General features: G+C 52.5%; 1 protein-coding gene across 1 annotated transcript in view; it reads left to right on the top strand.

Moving 5' to 3' along the window:
• The window catches only part of NUAK1 (NUAK family kinase 1), a 67695-nt gene extending 47041 nt beyond the window's left edge, over positions 1 to 20654 (top strand). Inside the window, exons 5-7 of the mRNA XM_012935272.2 lie at positions 10328 to 10447; positions 12449 to 12581; positions 16285 to 20654. Of these exons, the coding sequence (XP_012790726.2) occupies positions 10328 to 10447; positions 12449 to 12581; positions 16285 to 17441 (1410 nt within the window). The 3' untranslated portion in view covers positions 17442 to 20654. The remainder of the gene's footprint in view (positions 1 to 10327; positions 10448 to 12448; positions 12582 to 16284) is intronic.
• The last annotated feature ends 451 nt before the right edge of the window (positions 20655 to 21105 follow it).

Below are 21105 nucleotides of genomic sequence, written 5' to 3'. Positions count from 1 at the left end.
GCGAACCCGGGTCGGCCGCGTGCAAGGCAAACGCCCTACCCACTGTGCTATCACTCCGGCCCCTGCATCAGAGCCTTTAAAGGTCGATTGTTTGCATCATTTCACAGAGGGGGAGGCTGAGGCCCTGAGCGGTTTGGCACCTCTGTTTTCTGAGGTCGTACAGGGGAGGCAGTGGTGATGCTGGAATTTGAGCTCATGTGGGCCTGACCTCCGCGCCCCAGTTAGAACCAAGAACCTCCGGGCCAGCAGGGCCTCGAATTCGGGTTAGAAGGCTTTCCTCTGGTCACTCTCTGTCCCGGCTACCCACCTCTGCCATTTCTCCTGGACCTCGCCCTCCCCCTGCTGATGCGCCAACTCAGCCAGGGACGTGGGAAGCAGACTGGAATGAGGGGCGCTGCCGGGAAGCGCTCCTGGCTGCCCGTGGGGTTTATTTGTGGAGGGAGCCGTTGTCGGCTGCCGATGAAGCCAGAGAAGCGGAGAGAGAGCTCTGCTGGCGCACAGGGTTCAAGAGCCTCCTGGAGAGCCCTCCCCGCCTCCTTTTGATCACGGCTGCAAAATAAGCAAAGACGGTTTCAAAATAAACGGAGCTCACTGCTCGGCTTCGCTGCAGAACGGCACCCGGGGAGCCCTGGGATTGGTCGCCGGTGACGTCAGAGCCTCGTTGGGGGTCCCTGGCTAAGCCTGGGAATGACCTTTTGCTTCCTGGACTTTTTCTCGCGCTGCTGGTGGAGATGGGGGAGACCATTTGCTTGCTTGCTAGGTTGGAGGTTGCAGATGGAGCCGGTCCCTGTCAGCCCCCAGCAGCCCCTCTGGAAAGCTGTTTCGGGTCTTTTTATTCTCCCGCAGGGAGTGTGAGCTACGGAGAGAGGAGGCAGCAGTTGGTTAGAGCCCCTCTCTGCAGGGACGGGAAGCACCTTCTCAGGAACGCTGCTTTCCTCTCCGGCCCAGTGGCTGGGTTATTCTAGAAGGGCCATTCCATCTCGAGCTACAGAGCTAGAACATTCTCTCCTGTGGGGCTGCCTGCCTGCCTGGCAGGGGGGCGGCCATTCTCTCCTGTTTCCTCACCTGTCTGTTTTTTTTTTTTTTTTTTTGCTTTTTGGGTCACACCTGGCTATGCACAGGGGTCACTCCTGGCTTTGCACTCAGGAATGACTCCTGGCAGTGCTCAGGGGACCATATGGGATGCTGGGAATCGAACCCAGGTCGAGCCACATGCAAGGCAAATGCCCTACCCACTGTGCTATTGCTCCAGCCCCTCCTCACCTGTCTGATAGGGTACCAGCCAGCCAGCCCCGAAGGTGTCTGCTGGGCACCGACAAGATGTTCCACCTTTCTGTAACGTTTCTTCTCTGTGGCCACCTGTGCCGCCCGTCTGGGTGAAGCCCTCGGAGCCCTGCGGGCAGGCTGGGTTTGAAGAGCTGCTGCTTCTCGCTGAGGTATTAGAGTGTTCTGGGTCAGAGTCACCCGGCAGGGCCTCCGTTTCCCTCTTCTGTCCAGTTGTGAGTCCTACCCCGGCCCCGCCCAGTCCTGAGCACTCATGACAAAAGCAGGATTTTAGATCATCTCCAAAGCCCGGGGCACGTGACTCCTAATTCCCACTGCACCTGCTCGAAGGCAGCTGAAGGCCAGGTGGGCTGTTTGGAAGCTGGGAGGCAGCGTCTGGGCATTGAGGAGGACGGGGCGGGGGGTCAGGAGAACGTGCTTCTGGGCTGGGGGCACATTCTCGTGGTTTGTGTCATGCATCCTCAAGTGACTTTCTCCCCTTCTCCGGAGTCCCCCCGACACCTGCTTCCAGAGCTCCCCAGTAAAGAGCAGGTGTTCCAGGGCCTGGAACGTGAGCTGGGGAATTGGGTTCTGTGGCACAGGGCGACCTCTTGGTCCCGTGATGTCGTCCCAGAAATAATGAGGCACAGAGCTTCCAGCAATGGAGGAGAAAAATGGCCAGAATTTTATTTTATTTTATTTTTTATTAAATCACCTGGGCTGGAGTGATAGCACAGCGATAAGGCATTTTGCCTTTCACGTGGCTGACCCGTGTTCGATTCCTCCGCCTCTCTCGGAGAGCCCGGCAAGCTACCGAGAGTATCCCGCCCGCACGGCAGAGTCTGGCAAGCTACCTGTGGTGTATTGGATATGCCAAAAATAGTAACAATAAGTCTCACAATGGAGACGTTACTGGTGCCCGCTCCAATAAATCATGAGCAACAGGATGACAGTGACTGTGACAGTGATTAAATCACTGTGAGATATAGTCACAAAGCTTTCATGTTTGAGTTTCAGTGCTACAATGATTGAACACCCATCCCTCCACCAGTGCATTTTCCACCCGTGTCCCCAGCATCCCGCCCCGCCCCCATCCCAACCCTCCCCCTGCCTCTATGGCAATTTCCCCCATGCTCTCACTCTGCTTTTGGGCATTATGGTTTCCATGGCCAGAATTCTGAAGGCAGTTAGGCAGCTGTGCCTGGAACAGTGGAGAGAGCCCAGAAGAATGATTGTGTTTGCGTAAGTCCGAGAGCCCAGCGGCGGCCTGGGGCTGCCTTCAGGATTCCAGAGACACAGAACCTTATGAAAATGAAGATTTGGGCCCTATCTCTTTTTGTTGTTGTTGTTGTTGTTTCTTCCTTGCCTTTGCCCTGAAAATCCCCACTCCCGGCATATTCCAAGGCAACACACACACGTAACGCCCAGACATATTCCGAACAGACACAAAGCCTTCTCACTCTCTGACGTCCGTCCTTCTGCCTCTGCAGTGTAGACTCCAGGGCCCTGAGACTCCGGGAGTCTGCGAGCCTTGAAGGGCTATTTCCCAAGCCCCCAGGTCCATGGTCAGGGTGCAGGAAGTCGGGCCAAGTACTCGAGTACCCGGGGGCTTGGGATAGATGACACGAGGCGGCTTTTTCGAAAGGACACCGTCTGGGATGCCAACTCCCAGGTCTGACTTCCGGGCACTTTATCTTTCCTTTGTCCCACACACCCGTTTCCAAGGCACTCCCAAATGTGCCGCAGCTGGAGCCGGTCTGTCTTCCGGCGCTGCATGCTTCCGTTCTGCCCGACTCAGCATTTTTTCTGAAAATCCACTTAGGAAGGGCTCTTGTGACCAAGACAGGCAGACACATGGCCCCAAGCTGGCCTCCATGTTGCAGGGAGCGCGTGGATGCAACAGTGTCGGGACCAGCAGGAAGCCTCGCTGCTCATGCTCTGGCACCACCTCGGGGCCTCGGGGCCTCCTCAGTCTGCCCCCTGGGGTGCCCCCACCACGTCAGCCCATCAGGCATACCCCAAGGGTGCAGGTTTTGCTCTCCCCAGAGGGCCTGTAGACTTGACCTGTGCTCCTCACGGGCTGTGGTTTTGGCGTGAGCCATGATGTGACTTGTGCCTCTCCCCTTCGCTTCGCCAAGATCACATCTGGCGCTGTGGATCGTGGATCTGGCTGCTGCCGGAGGGTGTGGCGTCCCAGAATACCCTGAGTGAGTCCGTCGGGGAGGAAGCACGAGAGCAATGCGCGCCTTGGGGTGGCACGCTGTCGCCTGCTGAGCAAGCCCAGCTCCCAAAATAGACACCAGGCATGGCGCTAATTCGCAATCAATAAAAAAAAAAAAAAAAAAAAAGCCAGATTCACATCCTACTCTCTGGGAGAATGGAATGGCGACAATTCCCAGCGCCGGCTCCTGCCAGAACGCCTGACAATGAGCGGAGGGTGGGGCACCAGGGTCAGTGCACCTCCTCCAGAAGGGCTGGGAAGCAGGCGGGCTGGGGGGAGGGGAAGGGGGGAGCATTCCGCCCCCCCCCACCCCCCCCCCGACTCGAGGGAGCAGGGCAGAAGGGAAGTGGCCCGCTGGCCCCAATGACAATGGCAGCAGAGCTGCTGCGGATAAGAAAAGCCGCTTTGAATGGCCAGGCTCCCGAGATGGAAACCTCGGGGGCTTAACAAGCCCCTGAGCGGCAGCTCAGGATATGAGCCTCCCAGGCTTTGATGCTGTGAATGCGAGGGAGGACGGGAGAGCTCTCAGCGCTGGTGCCTTAATTCCCCCATTCATGTGCTTGCTCATTGAGCCACTGGGGAGTGTCTCTTTTCATCTCGGGGTCTTTCTGTCCGTGCTTGCTTCTGTTCTCCCATTCATTCACTCTCGCACCTGTGAGCCTCCGGCAGGTGCCTCTCGCCCGTGGGACGTGTTTACTCTCGGGCACGGGTAGTTGCTCTGCCTGGGTACCCGGACCCGTGCGGCTGCTGGGATGGAGAGTGGAGCTAATGGCCTCAGGTCCCTGTCCGCTCAGAGCTCAGGATCTTGCTGCTGTTTAAGCAGCAGGACTAAGGCGCCAGGAGAAGGGGACGGAGACACACAGGACAGTAAGGGACTTACAGTTCCAGCTGGGGTGATGAGCAAGGAACAGATGGATGTGTCACTGTCGGCTGCTGAAGGCAGCGCATGCAGGGGAAGGCTGGAGAATGGCAAAGGCTTTTGGAGGTCGAGCAGTCCCAGAAGACCAGAATTTTGCACCAGAGTTCACTCCGCCGAGCTTTCTCTGGCTCCTGGCTTTTTGCACAGTTCTCTGTGCCCGGAACACGCTTCCCCTTGCTCTTACCTTGCCCCCTCGTATGTGTCTCAACTTGGGTCCCTTGCCTGCAGGAAGCCTGCTCTAATCCTTGCCCCGTCAGGAGTGCTGTCCCTCTTAGTACTTACGTAATAACAGGAAGACCCACCAGAGCCCTTCGGTGGATGGACTGAAAAAGCCTTTGCCAAGGAAGGAGTGTTTGAGCCAGGTTTTGAGGGATGTGCGGGAATTCAATAGAAGACGCAGAGTGATGGTCTGAACAAGTAGGAAGCTGGAGGCTAGAAAGGTGACCGTTCCTGAACTCGTCAGAAGCCAGAGCCAAGCCAGGCCTTTATACATATACAATGTTATTGGGGTGGGGGCGAGGGGGGCACTTGAGCCACTCGACCTTTTCCCTCTCCTCATTAGCTCCAGCGCCCGGCGTCCTAGCTTTGGTGGGCCACACCTCCCCACTAGGCGGCTCACACACGCCTGTCCAAAGGGCTGCTGGTGGCCAGGACAGCGTCAGCAGGGGCAAGCCTCTCCCCCGAGAGCACCCCCAGGTGATGTCCTGTGAAGAGGAAAGCTGGTCCCCTCCCTTCTGCCCGGGCTTTTATCTGGCCGTCTCTTCCTGGCAGCCCAGGCGTGTGGCCGTCATGGGTGACACCACAGCCATTAACCCCCGGCTGGAAAGGAGTTTGGAGCGTGCCCCTGTCTTTGAGTGCTGAAGAGTTATGCCACAGTTCATTTCCTCCATCATGACCTGAAGCAGGGAGCCCCCCTCTGCAGAGCTTAAATGGTAGAGAATGCTCTTCACCCTGGTCTCAGGCCACCCTGTGCCTCAGTTTCCTTTCTATAAAAGAAGGAGGACCAGGACATCTCACCCCCCCAGGGGTTGAGGGGAGGGTGTGGAGTGTTCATCCTGCTGACAGAGCGGCAGCTGGCCTATGACAGTGCCACAGTGAGTATTGTCATTTTATTTTTTTTAATTAATTTATTTTTTAATTAGTCACAGTGAGGATACAGTTACAGATTCACACATTTTTGTGCTTGTTTTTCCCTCATGCAATGTTTAAGAGCCCATCCCTCCACCAGTGTCCATTCTCCACCACCCATGAACCCAGTATCCCTCCCACCCACCCCAGTCCCATCCCCCCACCCCACCCCGCCTCTGTAGCGGGGCATTCCAATTTGATATCTCTCTTTCCTTTTGGGTGTTGTGGTTCCAAATAGGGGTATTGAGTGGTCATCCTGTTCAGTCTCTAGTCTACTTTCAGAACGCATCTCCCTTCCCGCACAGGATCACCAATCACATATTACTTGGTGTTCCCCTCTCTATCTGGGATGACTTTCCCCCAGCGTGTGAGGCCAGCTTCCAAGCTATGACCGGTTAAAGAAACTTTGGTACATCTATACAATGGAATACTATGCAGCTGTTAGAAAGGATGATGTCATTTTAATTTTTCGTGATGGCCTTTCACCCGACTCCCGTCCATGCAACTGTGCGTGCAGTCCTATTTTCCAGTCACCAATCGTACCCAGAGAGGAGGAGGTCTTTGTTCCCAGGGGGTTTGAAGACCTGGTGCAGGGGGGCAGGCAAGGTGTCAGCCCTTTTGGGCTCTCAACCCACTGGATTTGGTACCAACCCTTCGAGATCGGTTTCATCACTATCATCACCTCCATTTAGAGAGGGAGAATCCAGGTTCAGAGTGGCTGCTGTGGAGTGAGCCCTAGGGGGACCTGTTAAATATTTGGATCCCCCTCGCCCCACGCCCCCGTCCACAAGACCCAGGGTGGCATCTGAGAATCACGGCCATTTACGGGGCTTCCTGATGGGGAGCTGGGGAGCTGGGGTGTGTGCTCATGCACCTAAGGTGTGTTGCCGGCCAAGGCGTGACCACCTTTGATTTCAGGCCCTCAGACCCTCCCTCCCTCTTTCACGTGTCCTGCTCTTCCAGGCTGCACCCCTTCATTTCAGACACAGGCCATCATTCCTCTGCCTCTGCTGGCCGGCGGCTCTTCCTCCTTCCAGTTCTAGCCTTGCTGGACAGGGGCCCAGCTTAGCAAATTATGAAGTCACCCTCGCCAGCAGCCTGAGCACAGAGAGGCTCAGTTGATGAGGGACGGGCCAACTGTTCTGAGTTCCTCACAGGAGTGAGGTCACAGCAGGGGAATTTGGGCGACAGGGCAGGTGCCACCAGTTACCAGGGGGTGCCAAATCCCAAGTTAGCCCCAGGTTCTCTTGGCTCCTGGCGGCTGATCTCTTCAGTCCTCCCTGCCTCCTTAGACCCGACAAGCATCTGTCATTGTCACCGACTTCCTGACCCAGGTTTAATCATCAGCCAGCCGATACTTCCCTTGGGGTTCAGTGCTCACTGATGGCTATGATGCGTCAGGCAGAGTCTTTGATAGTAAAACAAGGTCACGTTCAAGTCGCCGTCTCTAGATGTATGTTTCTGTGACCTGAAGCAGTCACGTAGTCTGGAACCATCGTTACCATCCAGATACAGAACTTCTGCTTTTTCTCCAGCTGAAACTCTGTCTCATTTAAAAGCTACTCCTTGAATCCTCAGCCCGTCCTGCCTCCAGCAACTACTACCCTACACTGTCTCTGTGAATCTTCCTCTTCTCTGTGTCCATGCAAGGGAGTTCCCAAAGAACTGTGTCCTTTTATGGGTCAGGCTGGTTTCTCTTAGCCTGACATCTTCAAGTCTCATCCCTGTGGTGAAGAAGTCAGTGGCTTTTATTTTAATTTTTGGCCACCTTGGGCAATGCCTGGGGGAAATACCTCCAGCTCAGTGCTCAGGATTTGTTCCTTGCGGTGCTCAGAGGACCACGTGGTGCTGGGGATTGAACCCAGACATTCTGCAGGCAGATGACCCCGAGTTCAGTTCTTTTGAGATGGGAACCATCATTTCTTAGTTGCTCTTTTTCTTTGTTGTTATTTATTTACATATTTTTGTTACTGTTGCAGCAGCTCTTTATTCGTCCTGACTCACCAATTACATTGTAGATTATTTACCTCTTGATGATCTTGCCACATGCGTTAGGTGAAGTGAGGGCATGAGGGAGAGAGCCTCAAGAAAAGAGTCCCACGGCCTCTCTGCTCGATACCCCCTAGGCACCCAGGGGATGCCTGGGTGGATTGGAACTGATGAAGTCAGCCACCTGTTCCTACACGACTACACACGAGTGTCCCACCAGCCCCGGTATTGGAATATTTCCTTGATGTGTTGCCTTCAACCCTGGCTTGAGTTTCAAGAAATGAGTAAAATTTCGCCACAACTTTAGTTATTGGGCTCCAAATCTGTGCCTGTTTCATCTATGAGGTGCCTTGCAGTCACTTCAGGGACACTGTCGGGTGGGGTTTCTGTGCCCGGAACACGCTTCCCCTTGCTCTTAGCTTGCCCCCTGGTATGTGTCTCAATTTGAGTCCCTTTCCCTGCAGGAAGCCTGCTCTAATCCTTGCCCAGTCAGGAGAGCTGTCCCTCTTAGTACTTACGTAATAACAGGAAGACCCACCAGAGCTCTTCGGTGGATGGACTGAAAAAGCCTTTGCCAAGGAAGGAGTGTTTGTCCCCTGTTTTTGCTTCCAGTTTGCAGGGGACAAAACAGGCTTCTGAGAGCCCTCCGGGCCAGTGGCCCACCCCTCATCGTTGATCCGAGGCCCAGAGGGCATTGCCTCTTGGTGTTGAAGCCCGAGCATACGTGGCTCCCGTCTTGAGAACTCTGTGTATGTGTGTTGATTAATATTGCTTTTCCGTGAAGTGCCAAGAGCATGGACTAATCTCAATTTCTATTCATCTTCTGTCAGGGGCAATGACAGTTTTATGGGGGCGGCTGATAAACATCAGTCTGTGAGGATGGGAGTGGGTCATAACATAAACACCCTCCTCAGAGCGGCCACAAAGGCAGCGGAGGTGGCGGGACTCGGGGTGCACGTGAGCCTTGGCTTGTGTGGGGCTTGGTCTCCTGAATGCACGTGTTGGGGGCGCCGAGGGTCCAGAGGCCATGGACACAGTGGGCAGGCAGGGAGGGCATGGTCTTGCTTTGGAAGGTCCCTGGGCCACGTTGGTGGTTCTGACGTTGGCTGCAGCGGGAGAGGATGGAAGCCCGGTGTCCTCTGTGATGGACAGGCCACTCTTCAGAGACCTCCCCACCAACTCCCTGCAAGTCAGTAGGGCAGGGTGGGGGCGTTGCTGAGAAAAAAAGTGGACTAGGAGGCAGTGAAGTGCAGTGAGAGCCCCAACGATGTATTTTGCGAGGGGGGCAGGGTCATACCCCCCGCTGCTGTCCACGACACTTCGTTCGTTCAGGGATGACTTGACCAAACAGGCTTGTTCTGGTGGCCGTGTTCCAAACAGGGTCTCAGCTGGGTCTGGGAGGCGTGCTGGCTTTCCTGTGAATCACTCAGCTTATTTCGAACAAACCTTCCTGGAACTCAATGTGGGGAAGGATTCAGGTCCTTGAAGCTGGTTTAGACAGGAGGGAAATTTGCACTGTGGTTGTGTGACTGTTAACTCTCCTGAGATGAAAGATCTCATCTCCTCAGCCTCAGTTTCCCTAGGTGTTCAGTGAGCTTTTAAAAATTGTGATAAGATGCACAGGACAGAAATAATTGCCAGTTCAACCCCTTTTAGGTGTACGGCTCAGTGGTTTTAGCATTGTTTTGTTGTGTGAATTTAGGTAGAAGTAGAGTGTAAAATACTTAGAACAGTGCTGGACCATTGGAGGCTGTTTAGTGAGTTGTAACTTAGTTGTTTGTTATCTTTGAATTGTCTATTATCTTGTGTTGAGATATATTGTCTATTCTAGTAACAAGTGTTTCTAGGTGGGGCAGGTCAGAACCAGTGGGTGATAGAAGGGGAAGATGTGGGATCCGCCACCTGCCTTCAGGGATACAGTCTAGTAGGCAAGGGGAATGTATAGATACATTTATATGGTCAAATTGACATAAATACATATATATGTAATGTAGGCACAGGCATACGTGTGTGATGCGCTCATGTAACATGCACACAAGGAAGATGCTGCCCTAAAGCATCTTTAGGTAATTGCAGTGTAATAAACAATACACTGCAAAAAACAAAGAAGAGATTGGTTCACAGGAGCATTGAAAAGCCATGCAAGAGAAGCCAGGTTGGATGACCCGTGTGCATGAGATCAGTCTTGACACTCCAGTGTATGGAATCATGCACCTTTACTCATGGTTTCCTTGGAATTGCTTATTTCCCCGCCCTCCCCCCTTACAATTATCACAATAGCCCCGTCCGCTAGATCAGGCGAGGGATCCTGGGTTCCCATTTTCTGATGGGTAAACCGAGGCTCCGTGACCTGCTCCATGTCACACAGACAACTTAGTGGCTGAATTGAGCCTCAATGCAGAGACTCAGAACCCAGTGCCCATTTTTTCCTGAGCCACTGGGCAGGCCCAGTCAGCTTGGTCGCCCAGGTTGAAGCTGTCCACTGTGTGCCACGTTAGTAGGTGGCCCTGGTTGACGATTGCCAAGTGAAATGGAAACAGAGTTCCACATAGGGAGTACTCTTAGTCCCCGAGGGCTCAAGGAGCACAGCAGGCCTGGCTCGAGATGGGAACTCAGAACTGCATCTGGGAATTTCCAGCTTCGAACCCTTTTTATGAAGACTCAGGGCTGGGGAGCAAAGGGCCACCCGTGGGCCACCTTCTGGGGGGGGGGTCTCAGGTGTTCCTGTGCTGTATGGGGTGTGTGGAGGTCATGCAGATGCTGACTGGACCCTAACAGACTGCCCTGCGCCTGCCTTCTCTCCGCAGATAGCTGACTTTGGCCTCTCCAACCTGTACCAGAAGGACAAGTTCTTGCAGACGTTCTGTGGGAGCCCCCTCTATGCGTCGCCCGAGATTGTCAATGGCAGACCGTACCACGGGCCCGAGGTGAGCAGGTTGTTTGGGGTATACGGGGGAGGATAGTTGGGAAGGGAAGGAATTTGAGACTGGAAAAGGTTCTTTTTTTTTCTTTTTCTTTTTCTTTTTTTTTTTTTTGCTTTTTGGTTCACACCCGGCGATGCACAGGGGTTACTCCTGGCTCTGCACTCAGGTATTACCCCTGGAGATGCTCAGGGGACCATATGGGATGCTGGGAATCAAACCCGGGTCGGCCGCATGCAAGGCAAATGCCCTACCCGCTGTGCTATTGCTCCAGCCCCTGGAAATGGTTCTTAATCCCAGAATCAGCAGATGCAAACAACTTTTCCTTCTCTGGTTATTAAAGCCAGAACACAGCTGAAAGAGAATTGGAAAATTTCAGTGACATCTAAAAGAGAAAATAAAATGACCTATACTCTCTCTTGAAGTGATAACCAAGAAATCTATACCGGTGAATTTTCTTTTGGATTTTTTTTCCAGTGTAGCTCTCTGCACTTAGACAAATGATTGAGGGCATTGTACATATATAAGTATGTGTGTACACATATGTTTAGCTTGTCATTTACTAATTTAACATTACATGTGACATTTTCTGAATTCATTATTAAGCACATGGCTTTGAATGACAGCACCATGTTTTATGGTATGAAAGCACCATCATTTTTTAATCACTTCCCTGATTTACACAGATTGTTTTCATCTTCTTCCCATTAGAGAAAAACAGAATAAACAAACAAAACAACCAAACAAACCCAGAGCACCCTGACTCAGTGGGTGAATATCCTTTAGCGTCTATTTTTGACCGCGTACATTCTGGGTTATGGAAATGCCTTTTCATTGCATCTTCCAATGCATGAGAAATGCCCCCCTCCCCCTGGCCAGAGAGCTTTCTAGGGCTCTGGAAGAGCTGCTGTGTATGTGGAAATGTTTTTGGGAGAGTAGGTGCCTTGTGAGTGATTTGTCTCTTCCCTCAAGATGCCTCTCTTTATAGAGGGATCCAGCCGCTCCGTCAGTATCTTTAAATAGCAGCTGCTTGTGGGTTGAAATGTTTCTTTCCAAATATTTATCCGTTTGAGAGTGTTTAGGGGTGTGGCTGGAGGGTGATGAGAGGAGGCCGAGAACCTCTCCCAATCGTAACGAAGAGAAAGTCTTTCTAAAATAAGAGCGCAAGGGAGGAGCTTGGGCTTCGGTTTACAAAGTTGCAGGAACCTGACGCTCTCCATTGATCATAGATAATTAATAATGAATGCGCTTTGATCTCTGATGATCTGCTTTAGAGGTTACCAGCTGGCTGCCTGTGATCTGGCCAGCCCGTCTGTGCTATTCGTCTTTCTAAAAAAAAAAATTTTTTTTTTTGAGCAAATATTTATGGATTGGGAGCAATTCACAGCAAAGTCTGATTTCTGATTTTTCTGGAGAGACCGAAGGACCTCAAAGTGTTGGACCCAGTGGCCACTTGCAAGGGAAGTTTTCTAGGTGTCCCCCGACCTCTGTTCCTGGGGGGACAAACCTAGATCTCTCTCCCTTTGCTTTGGCTGGTTGTCTTCCCAGCCCTTGTAAGCATCTGGGCGTGCAGCTCCTGGTCCATTTGAAGAAAGTGCCAGAAAGAATTGATTTCTGGATTAGACGTTAAGACCTTGCTTCTGTGATGATGAGACCTCTGGAGAAACCAACTGGCTTCCTTGTGCCTCCATATTCTCACCTGTCAAATGGGGCTGGCATTAATCCAGTCCCCACCCTTTTAACCCAATTATAGTGAAGTCCCCCGTTGGGTCACCTGTCTGTTGATGAGCACCCTATCACTGGGCACTGTGAGCACAGTCAGTCTTTAAAGCAGGTCCCAGCAGTTTGGAATAAAGCTCCCCTGGGACCCTGTCTTTTAGGTGCTAAATGTATTTCCTGGCCTCCTGGGGGATGGCTGCTCAAAGGCCAGGCGTGATGCTGATGGTTTGGAAAGTGCCCTGGACTCTCTTTCCCCGCTCCCACATGTGTCCTGTGTCTCTGCTCCAGGTGGACAGCTGGGCCCTGGGCGTGCTGCTTTACACGCTGGTGTATGGAACGATGCCCTTCGACGGTTTCGATCACAAAAACCTCATTCGGCAGATCAGCAGCGGAGAGTACCGGGAGCCCACGCAGCCATCAGGTGCGTGCTCACCCAACTGAGCTCACAGTTGCAGCCTTGGTTTCCATAAGCAGGCGTTTCCTCTCTTCTTTCTTCTCTCCACACCTTGTTGGGAAAAGGAACATTGCATCTGGGGCACGGCGATTGGGCGGGGGCTTGTATAGGGAGACCCCTCTGTAAATGTAAGTTTTAGAACTGGTCTTCTGCTCGAAGGCCAGACAAGGAGTCCTGCATTTGCTTGCGGTGTGAGCTTACACCCTGGTTGGCTTCTGTTTCCAGTCCGTGTAGACCTGTCAGCCCTCTGCTGTAGTCTGCAAGAGCCCGATGAGTGACAACTATTCTTTTCCCTCCCCCCTCCCCCACCCTACCTATGGTACCTAGGCTCTGACTCATCACCTGCTGCTCTTTCCGTCCCAAAGCTCCCAGTGCAACATCCATGTAACCGTAGCTCTGGATTTCCTTTGCTGCCTAGTTTCTCCTCCTGTTGCACCCCAAATGGCCAAGCTGAGTGGGGGACACCTTGCAGCACCTCTGTGTGGTTTGTCCGTCTGGGAGACACTTGCCCGGGCCTTTTCTCTCCAGAAGGGAGCCTAGATTTTTTTTCACATGCTGTTCAGGGTGTGGAGTTGTAGGAAGTAGGGCTGCCAGGCCTTCTTCATGGGTAAGCTTGGATTACCTTCCATCATGTTGGTCGTTGCAGCCGAGACCATGGCTCCATCACTTGATGGGAGAGTATCATGCGAATAGGGATAGGATGTGTGCAGGAGGCCACCTGTGAAGTGTGCTTAGTACAGACTTTTCAGATAAACATACAGGGTCTGTGAATATGTGCATGCTCATGCATCATCATGGACTCTCATTACTCTAGGAAGTTATGTTCTGTGCTCGGCTAAGTTGTCGAGTCCAAGACCAGTCAATGTGTTTTGGAATACTAAAGCTTCGTTCCTAGGGGAATGCAGGACTAGATTCTAGGGAGATGGTTAGATGATGGCTGGATAGAGGGATTGAATATAGGCACATGGATAGATGCTGCATGATGGGTGAATGATAAATGGATAGAGAGTGGATGGATGGAAGGGGAGAGAGATGATGAATGGATAGACAAGAATGGATCCATGATGGATGGAGCCATGATGGATGGATGGATCGATGATGGATGGATAGACAATGGATGGATGGATTGCTGATGCACTGATCATAGATGGGTAGGTGATCGATTGATTGATAGATGGCGGGTTATGGATAGAGAGTTAGATAGGTGATGGATGGGTAGATGAGGGTAGATAGATTATAGTTAGAAGTAGAGACTAGATGAAGCTAGATGGATAGGGGTGGAGGATGGAAGGATAGATAATGGATTAGAGATGAGCAATGGCCCGGGGTGAGCTCTGTGTGTGTGGGGGGGGTCTTAGCCCGGTGCCTGGCACACTGCTGGGATTTACTCACTGACTGGAATGAGCCACTGTCCTGCTGCTTCCTCCAGGCTTCCTGGCCAGCTGCCCCTTTGCTCCCTAAGTGGTGGAGGGGAGGTGGTGCCTCCTCAGGATACAACTCAGTCCCCAGGTGGGAGCACATTTTGTTCTGAAAGCCCCTTTATTAGCGGAGTGAGAGTTCTTTGGTTCCTGTGGCAGCCTCGCCTTCCCTGGGGAGCCTTCACGGAATTCTCTGGCAGCTGAAATTTGCACATGGAATTTCTCAGAGGCCACGTAAAGGGAGAGCGACCATGGATGGGCTCTGAGGACGTGCAGAGGTTGTGGCTGAGGAAGGAGAGGGAGCAGGGGTGTGGTGGGGAGGGGAAGCCTACTCACTGGGTGCATCTCAGGACCTGCTGGGACCCAGGGCAGTGTCCAGGGGTGTCAGGCACGAGTCCCGCTCCCTCTCTCTCCATCCTTCCCTCTCCGTGGAGGAGGCTCTCCTCACTCTCTCAACCCTCATTTCCGTTTTCTGTCAGATACCGATATGGCCATGAGGACGGTTTCTCCCAACCAGGCTGGGGAGGGCTGGAGGAAGCAGGGCCATCCACACCCGTCTTCCCATGATCTCCGCTGCACGGTGGGGCCCCACTGGGGCCGGGTCTGGAACCCTGCTGGCTACCTGCCCTCCCACTTTCCAAGGGTTGATGGAAAGCTCTGGAGTCCACGGCCTCCCCGCCCTGCTCTGGGCCGGGGAGAGTCTGGTTCCGGCCAAGTCCTGTTAGCACGTGCTGTATGCGGGGTTCCGTGCTTGAGTGTCGGTGGAGGTTTTCATTTTAATTTTTTAAATAGGCGCCGTGCCCGACTCGACTGTACAGTACTGTGTGTGGCGTGGCCTGGCACGTATCAGGCTTGCACTCTACCACTGGAGCCGCGTCCATGGCCCTGGATGATATTTCTTTTTCTTTCTGTTTCTTTTTTTTTTTAAGAAGTTTTTTTGGATCACCGTGAGATACAGTTACAAACTTGCATGATTATGTTTCAGTCAGACCATGCTCGAGCACCCATCCCTCCACCAGTGCACATTTTCCACCACCATTGTTCCCAGTGTCCCACCCGCCATCCCTACCCCACCCCACTCCCTGCCCTTGTGGCAGGTACAGTCCTTCTTCCTCTCTCTCTCTCTGATTTTGAGCATTATGACTTCCAGCACAGATACTGAGAGGTCATCGTGTTTGGTCCTTGGTCTACTTTCAGCGCACATCTCCCATCCCAGGCGATCCCCCCAATCATCATTGACTTAGTTGTTCCTTCTCCATCCCAACTGCCTTTTCCCCCAGCACGCGGGGCTGGCTTCCAAACCATGGTGTGATCCTCCTGGCCCTTATCTCTATAATTCTGTCTGTCCCTCTCTTTCTGACTCATTTCACTTAGGATGATACTCTCTATGTCCATCCGCTTATATGCAAATTTCATGATTTCATCTCTTTTTAAAAAAAAAAATTCTTTTTAATTTCCCCCCTTTTATTTATTTTCATTGAATCACAGTGATATACGTGTTTACAGAGTTGTTCATGATTGGATTTCAATCATATAATGTTCTAACGCCCATCCCTTCACCAGCACCAGTGGTCTCAGTTTCCCTCCCGCCCCCCTCCCCTGGCCCCTCCTTCCATCCCACCACCTGCCACTATGGCAGGCACTTTACTTCTCTCTCTCTCTCTCTCCCCTTCACACTCTCTCTCCTTCCCTCTCCTCTCTCCTCTCTCTCTCTGTCTTTCTCTCTCCCTCCCTCTCTCTCTCTCTTCCTTTGGGCCTTATAGTTTGCAATACAGATAATAAAAGGTTATCAGGTATCTCTCTTTTCCTGTGTCCTTTTTTTAAAAAATTTTTTTTTAAATTTTTATTTGTGGTCACACCTGGCGATGCACAGGGATCACTCCTGGCTATGCACTCAGGTATTACCTACCCCTGGTGGTGCTCAGGGGACCATATGGGAATCGAACCCGGGTCCGCCGCATATAAGGCAACCGCCCTACCTGGAGTGTTATCGCTCCAACCCCTTTTCCTGTGTCCTTTACCCCCTCCCTCCAAACTCTTGGGGCAAGCTCCGGATGGTATTTCTGATTACATTCTGGAAGCCTTTGGTTTCCTGCCTCCAATCCTCCTCCCCCACGCCCATGTGACCAGCAGCTGCACCCGACCCTGGGGGGTGGAGGGGCGTGTGTGTGTGTGTGTCTCCTAGCACCCCCACGGCCGAGGGTCCCAGCTCCCTGTGACACATCTCTCGTTTGCCTTCTCTCCTCCTGCAGACGCTCGAGGCCTCATCCGGTGGATGCTGATGGTCAACCCCGACCGCCGGGCCACCATCGAGGACATCGCCAACCACTGGTGGGTGAACTGGGGCTACAAGAGCAGCGTGTGTGACTGTGACGCCCTGCACAACTCCGAGTCCCCGCTCCTGGCCCGTTTCATAGACTGGCACCACCGCTCCACGGGGCTGCAGGCGGAGTCGGAGGCCAAAACCAAGGGCCTGGCCAAGCCTGGAGCCTCCGAGGCCGGGCTGGAGAGGCAGCGGTCGCTGAAGAAGTCCAAGAAGGAGAACGACGTTGCCCAGTCGGGCCAGGACGCGGTGGTGCCCGAAAGCCCCGCCAAGCTGAGCTCCACGCGGCCCAAGGGGATCCTGAAGACGAGGAGCAGCAGCGAGCATCGCTCCCACAGCGCCGGCCTCCTCGACGGGGCGCTCAGCCCGGCCCTGCCCTCCACCTTCACGATGGAGCAGGACTCGTGCCGGACAGGGGGGCCCCCGCCCGGCTCCCCCGAGGCAGAGGTGCCGGGGAAACTGAGCCCCAAACAGTCGGCCACCTTGCCCAAGAAAGGCATCTTGAAAAAGACGCAGCAGAGAGAATCAGGGTATTACTCCTCCCCCGAGCGCAGCGAGTCTTCGGAGCTGTTGGACAGCCACGAGGGCCGGGGGGGCAGCCTCCCATCGCCCAGCCCCCCCGACCCAGCCAGGCTCACACCTCACAGTCTTTCTTGCCGCCGGAAGGGCATCTTGAAACACAGCAGCAAGTACTCGGCGGGCACCAGGGACCCGGCCCTCGCCAGCCCTGACGTGCCTGCCCTGGGGTCCTTGCTGGAGCCCGGCGTCCCCGCCGAGGGCCTGTCTCGCAGCTACAGCCGGCCTTCCAGCATCATCAGCGACGACAGCGTCCTGTCCGGCGACTCCCTCGACCCACTGGACTTGCAGGAGAACCGCCCGGTCCACCAGCGCATTCGCAGCTGCGTCTCGGCCGAAAACTTCCTCCAGATCCAGGACTTTGAGGGGCTCCAGAACCGGCCGCGACCCCAGTACCTGAAGCGGTACCGGAACCGGCTGGCAGACAGCAGCTTCTCCCTCCTGACGGACATGGATGACGTGACTCAGGTCTATAAGAAAGCCCTGGAGATCTGCAGCAAGCTCAACTAGCTCCCCCTCCTCGCGCGCAGGGGCAGGTGGGGATGGGGGCGGGGAGCAGGAGGAAGGGGGAGCGGTGACCGGAGCGAACGAGTTGGTTGCCTCATTGCTGGCCAGCACTGGAGACTGAAAAAAGGATTTGTGCCATCTGGCTTGGCCAAGTTTGCAGTCTGGAGCTGGTACCTCCAAGGGAGAAGTGGGCTCTCTGCCAGTCTCGTCGGCTGTCACTCAGAATTGCGGGGAGGGGGTCTTAATTGGCGTTGGCTTTCCGCACCTCCCAGAGGACCGGCTGCCTACTGGAGGTGGCGTGGATCGGTGTGGGGAAGGATGCAGAAGGGCGAAGGGCGCATCCTCTTCAAGTAATCCCAAGTGCTTCTGCAAGGGGGTCAAGAGCGATGGGGGTGCTCTGTGGGCCTCGTGCAGAGAGCGAGCCCCCCGCGTGGTCACTGAACAAACTTGGTCTGACTGTTTGTGGCTGGCCAGTTGAGGTCGACCAGTAGCTTGACCCTGGATCAGTGGGCCGGGGAGAGTGGCTGCTGTGTGTGTGCTGCTTTGGGGAGCCCAGGGCCTGGGAAGGAGGGGTGGGATTGAGTCGTCACATCTGCAGGGAGTGGGAAGGTCAGTAGGCATTGGTAAGGGCTAAGAGTCAGCCCACTTGGGGGTCTTTTGGCTCCTTAGCCGTTTGCTTTCCTCATGTCTAGGTTGATCTTCAGTACCTCCCATGGGTGGACCAGAAAAAAGATGGTGTGGCACAGATCAAAACGATGGGGTAGCTAACAGGGCTCTGGTATTTACAGAGAGGGACGGAAGTAGATCCACAGCAGCAAGGGGGCAGTTTGTCATTTTCTTTAAGTCTCAACATTAACTGGAATGCTGCCTCTTGGCTTATCGCCTGCATTAATGCCTTGAAGTGGATGCGGTCATCGGTCCCTAGACTCTGAAGGAGTAACCGGCTCAACCGTTTGCCCTGTTGACTATACCAGAAGGTTTCCCTGTCTTTCAAGGGTAGAATCCTCCCAGGTAGGTGAGTTTGCTTCTAGGGAGTTAGTAGGTAGGTGGAAGATTTGAACGAGGAAAGGAAAGTCAGGCAGAAGGTGCCTTTTCCCCAGACAAAGGGATTTGATGTCTTTTGAGTGTCTAGAATTTTGGGGGCAAAGGAAGTTTCATGCATACAATGGCTGGTGTTGAAAGAACAGAACGGGTTGGGAGGAAACACGAGAAAGAGAGAGAGCATTTTTTTTTTCCTTAGAAGTTCAGGAGGTGACCAAGAAGTTTGGGAAGACTCTTACCTTCAAAATGAACAAAACTGAGTCTCTATCTTCTAAGCACCCTTGTTACAGGAGACAAGACATCACTCTCTCCATGGGACATCTTTAGAAACTGAATTTGGATTAATATGGGAATTTGGCATGACTAGTTTCTGCTCCCTGGGTTTATAGACAAACCCTTGTTTCAGGATGGTGAAGCTAGAAATATAAGGACTTAGTTTTGAGGGTTTTTTTTGGGGGGGGCGGGAAACCAACAGACAGTAGTTCACAGGGAGATGAGAAATCATTCAGGGTTGCTGAACAGTGTATTACAGGAATTTTCCCAGTTTTCTTCTATCTGATATCATTTCTTTCTCAACTTCAATATAGGTTCAAAGGGAAAAATATCTACAGATAGTAAACTGTGTTTGGGGGCGTAGGGGTCCAAGGAGGACGTTCTGCTACCTCTCAGCTTTCTCTTCCTTCTCTCATTTTATGCATCCCTTCCTGGATAACCTATCTTGCCGCCCTGCCAACCACTCAGCCTGGCAGTTGGCCTCCTTGGTATCTGTGAATACACTTAGGGAAAACACCTACCTCCCGGTGATGTGTCTTTTCCTTCTGCCAAATTATGGCATCTGTTTAATATTTTCTGTCCATCTAATCTGTCAGTTAAAAAAGGACACTATTGAGTCCAATCAATTCTACTTCCTCCACCCTCCCCCCACCTTTCCCCCCAAACACATGCACATTCTGTCTGTCATCAATAAACCCAGATGGCGGATTATGACAAAGAAAGTTCCCCCTTCAGAGGCGGAGATTCTGAGTGAGTCCTGGTTTGCTTGTAAACAGCAGGTGGCAGGAGGGTGGGCCATCTTCGGGGGGACGGCATGTTTCTTTGTGAGAACTGGCAGGGTGGATGCCTGCGTCTCCCGGTCCTGCTAGGTCTGAAAACTTCTGCTCCCACGCGCTTATTCAAGACTTTTGACTGTGTCCACTCAGAGAAATACTTGGGAGAGAGGGAAAAGCAACGTCGCTGCTTTCTGCCACAGCCCTTTCATCCCTACCGGCCAACCCCCAGCCCAGGAAGTCGTGCTCAGTTCATTTCCAGGGAATCACAAGAGCGAGAGACACTTTTTTCTTTGTGTGTGTGAGCTGGTGGACCAAACAGGAGATGCCCTGTCAGCTCACCTCTGCCTCTGTGGGCCGTTTGGTGTCTTAGTTTACACATTCGCCAAAGGAGTAGGATCATACTTCTTTTTACAGGTAAATTTCACAGCATGATCAGTTTTCAGGAAGTGCTTCAAGAGCCCAGGTGAAATGAAAAATGCTTTGGACTCTCTGAATCCCCAGCCCTGTTCTAAGGTGCTGCTTCTTCAGGTGAGGGGAGCACTTTTCAGGGTGAAATTCAGGTGAGTGTTGCCCACGCCTGCTGTCTTGAGTACAAATGTGAATGATTGACTGACTGCTTGTTGCCAAACTGGAAATATTCTGTAGGGATTTACTGGCACGGTATCATTCCTAGAGGAAAAAAAAAAAGTGAGAGAGAGAGAGTGAGAGCGAGCGAGCGAGCGAGAGAGAGAGAGAAACTTGACTGCACATTAAAAAAATCCATGTTGTGACTTTTATTTAATTTCTATTTTTTTGGTAATAAAAAGTTGACTTTTTTATTTGAATCTGTCTTTTTTTAATTTATTGGTCTGAAAGGCATTTCAAAGGTATTATAATAATATATTGGTGTAATTTAATTGGTGCAACATGCTTTATGGCTCCAGTCAAAATTGGTTTTCACTCATTTGATTGGTTTGAGCGCTGAAAAGCTCACAAGAAGGGAAAAAAAAAAAAGGCTGGATAGCCACCCAAAATGTTTGTGTTTTCATTGGAAACTGATTTCTAATTTGTGTTCTGTTGTTTTTGGTTATTTTTTTTGTTTCTGTTTTTATTTTAAGTTAAATAAATGAAAATGAACTGAACCCGACTCAGGATCTTGCTTCTTTATTTGGTTGTTTTTCTCTTCGTTAACCAAGTGGCGGAAAGGGTAGAAGTCACAAAAACCCACCCACGCCAGCTGAAGCACACAGGGGATTTATTAGAAATTCTCAGAAGTGGAGATGCAGCTGGTGGTGCAGCTGGCACAAGGATGCAGAGAAGCGACACACACCCCGTGGGATGTGTCAGTGTCCTGGGGCAGACCCCTTGCCATGCTGTCTACTGATAGGTGGAAGCAGATGGAGGTCGGAGATCCCTTTTAGGAGGAACTGGAGAGAATGGAACAGTGGAGCTCAGGAGCCCTTTATTCACTGCCAAGTGTCTGAAGCCACCTGCCAGTGTCTGTGGCCACAGGATAAATGAGAGCGTCATGTAACGGAGTGGAGGATTTCAGATACGGCAGGATCCAGTGAGGTCACTGATGTCCTTTTTACCCTCTC

Source organism: Sorex araneus, chromosome 10, assembly GCF_027595985.1.
Source record: "Sorex araneus isolate mSorAra2 chromosome 10, mSorAra2.pri, whole genome shotgun sequence".
NCBI classification, from domain to species: Eukaryota; Metazoa; Chordata; class Mammalia; order Eulipotyphla; family Soricidae; genus Sorex; species Sorex araneus.
This window is presented reverse-complemented; position numbering and strand designations above follow the sequence as displayed.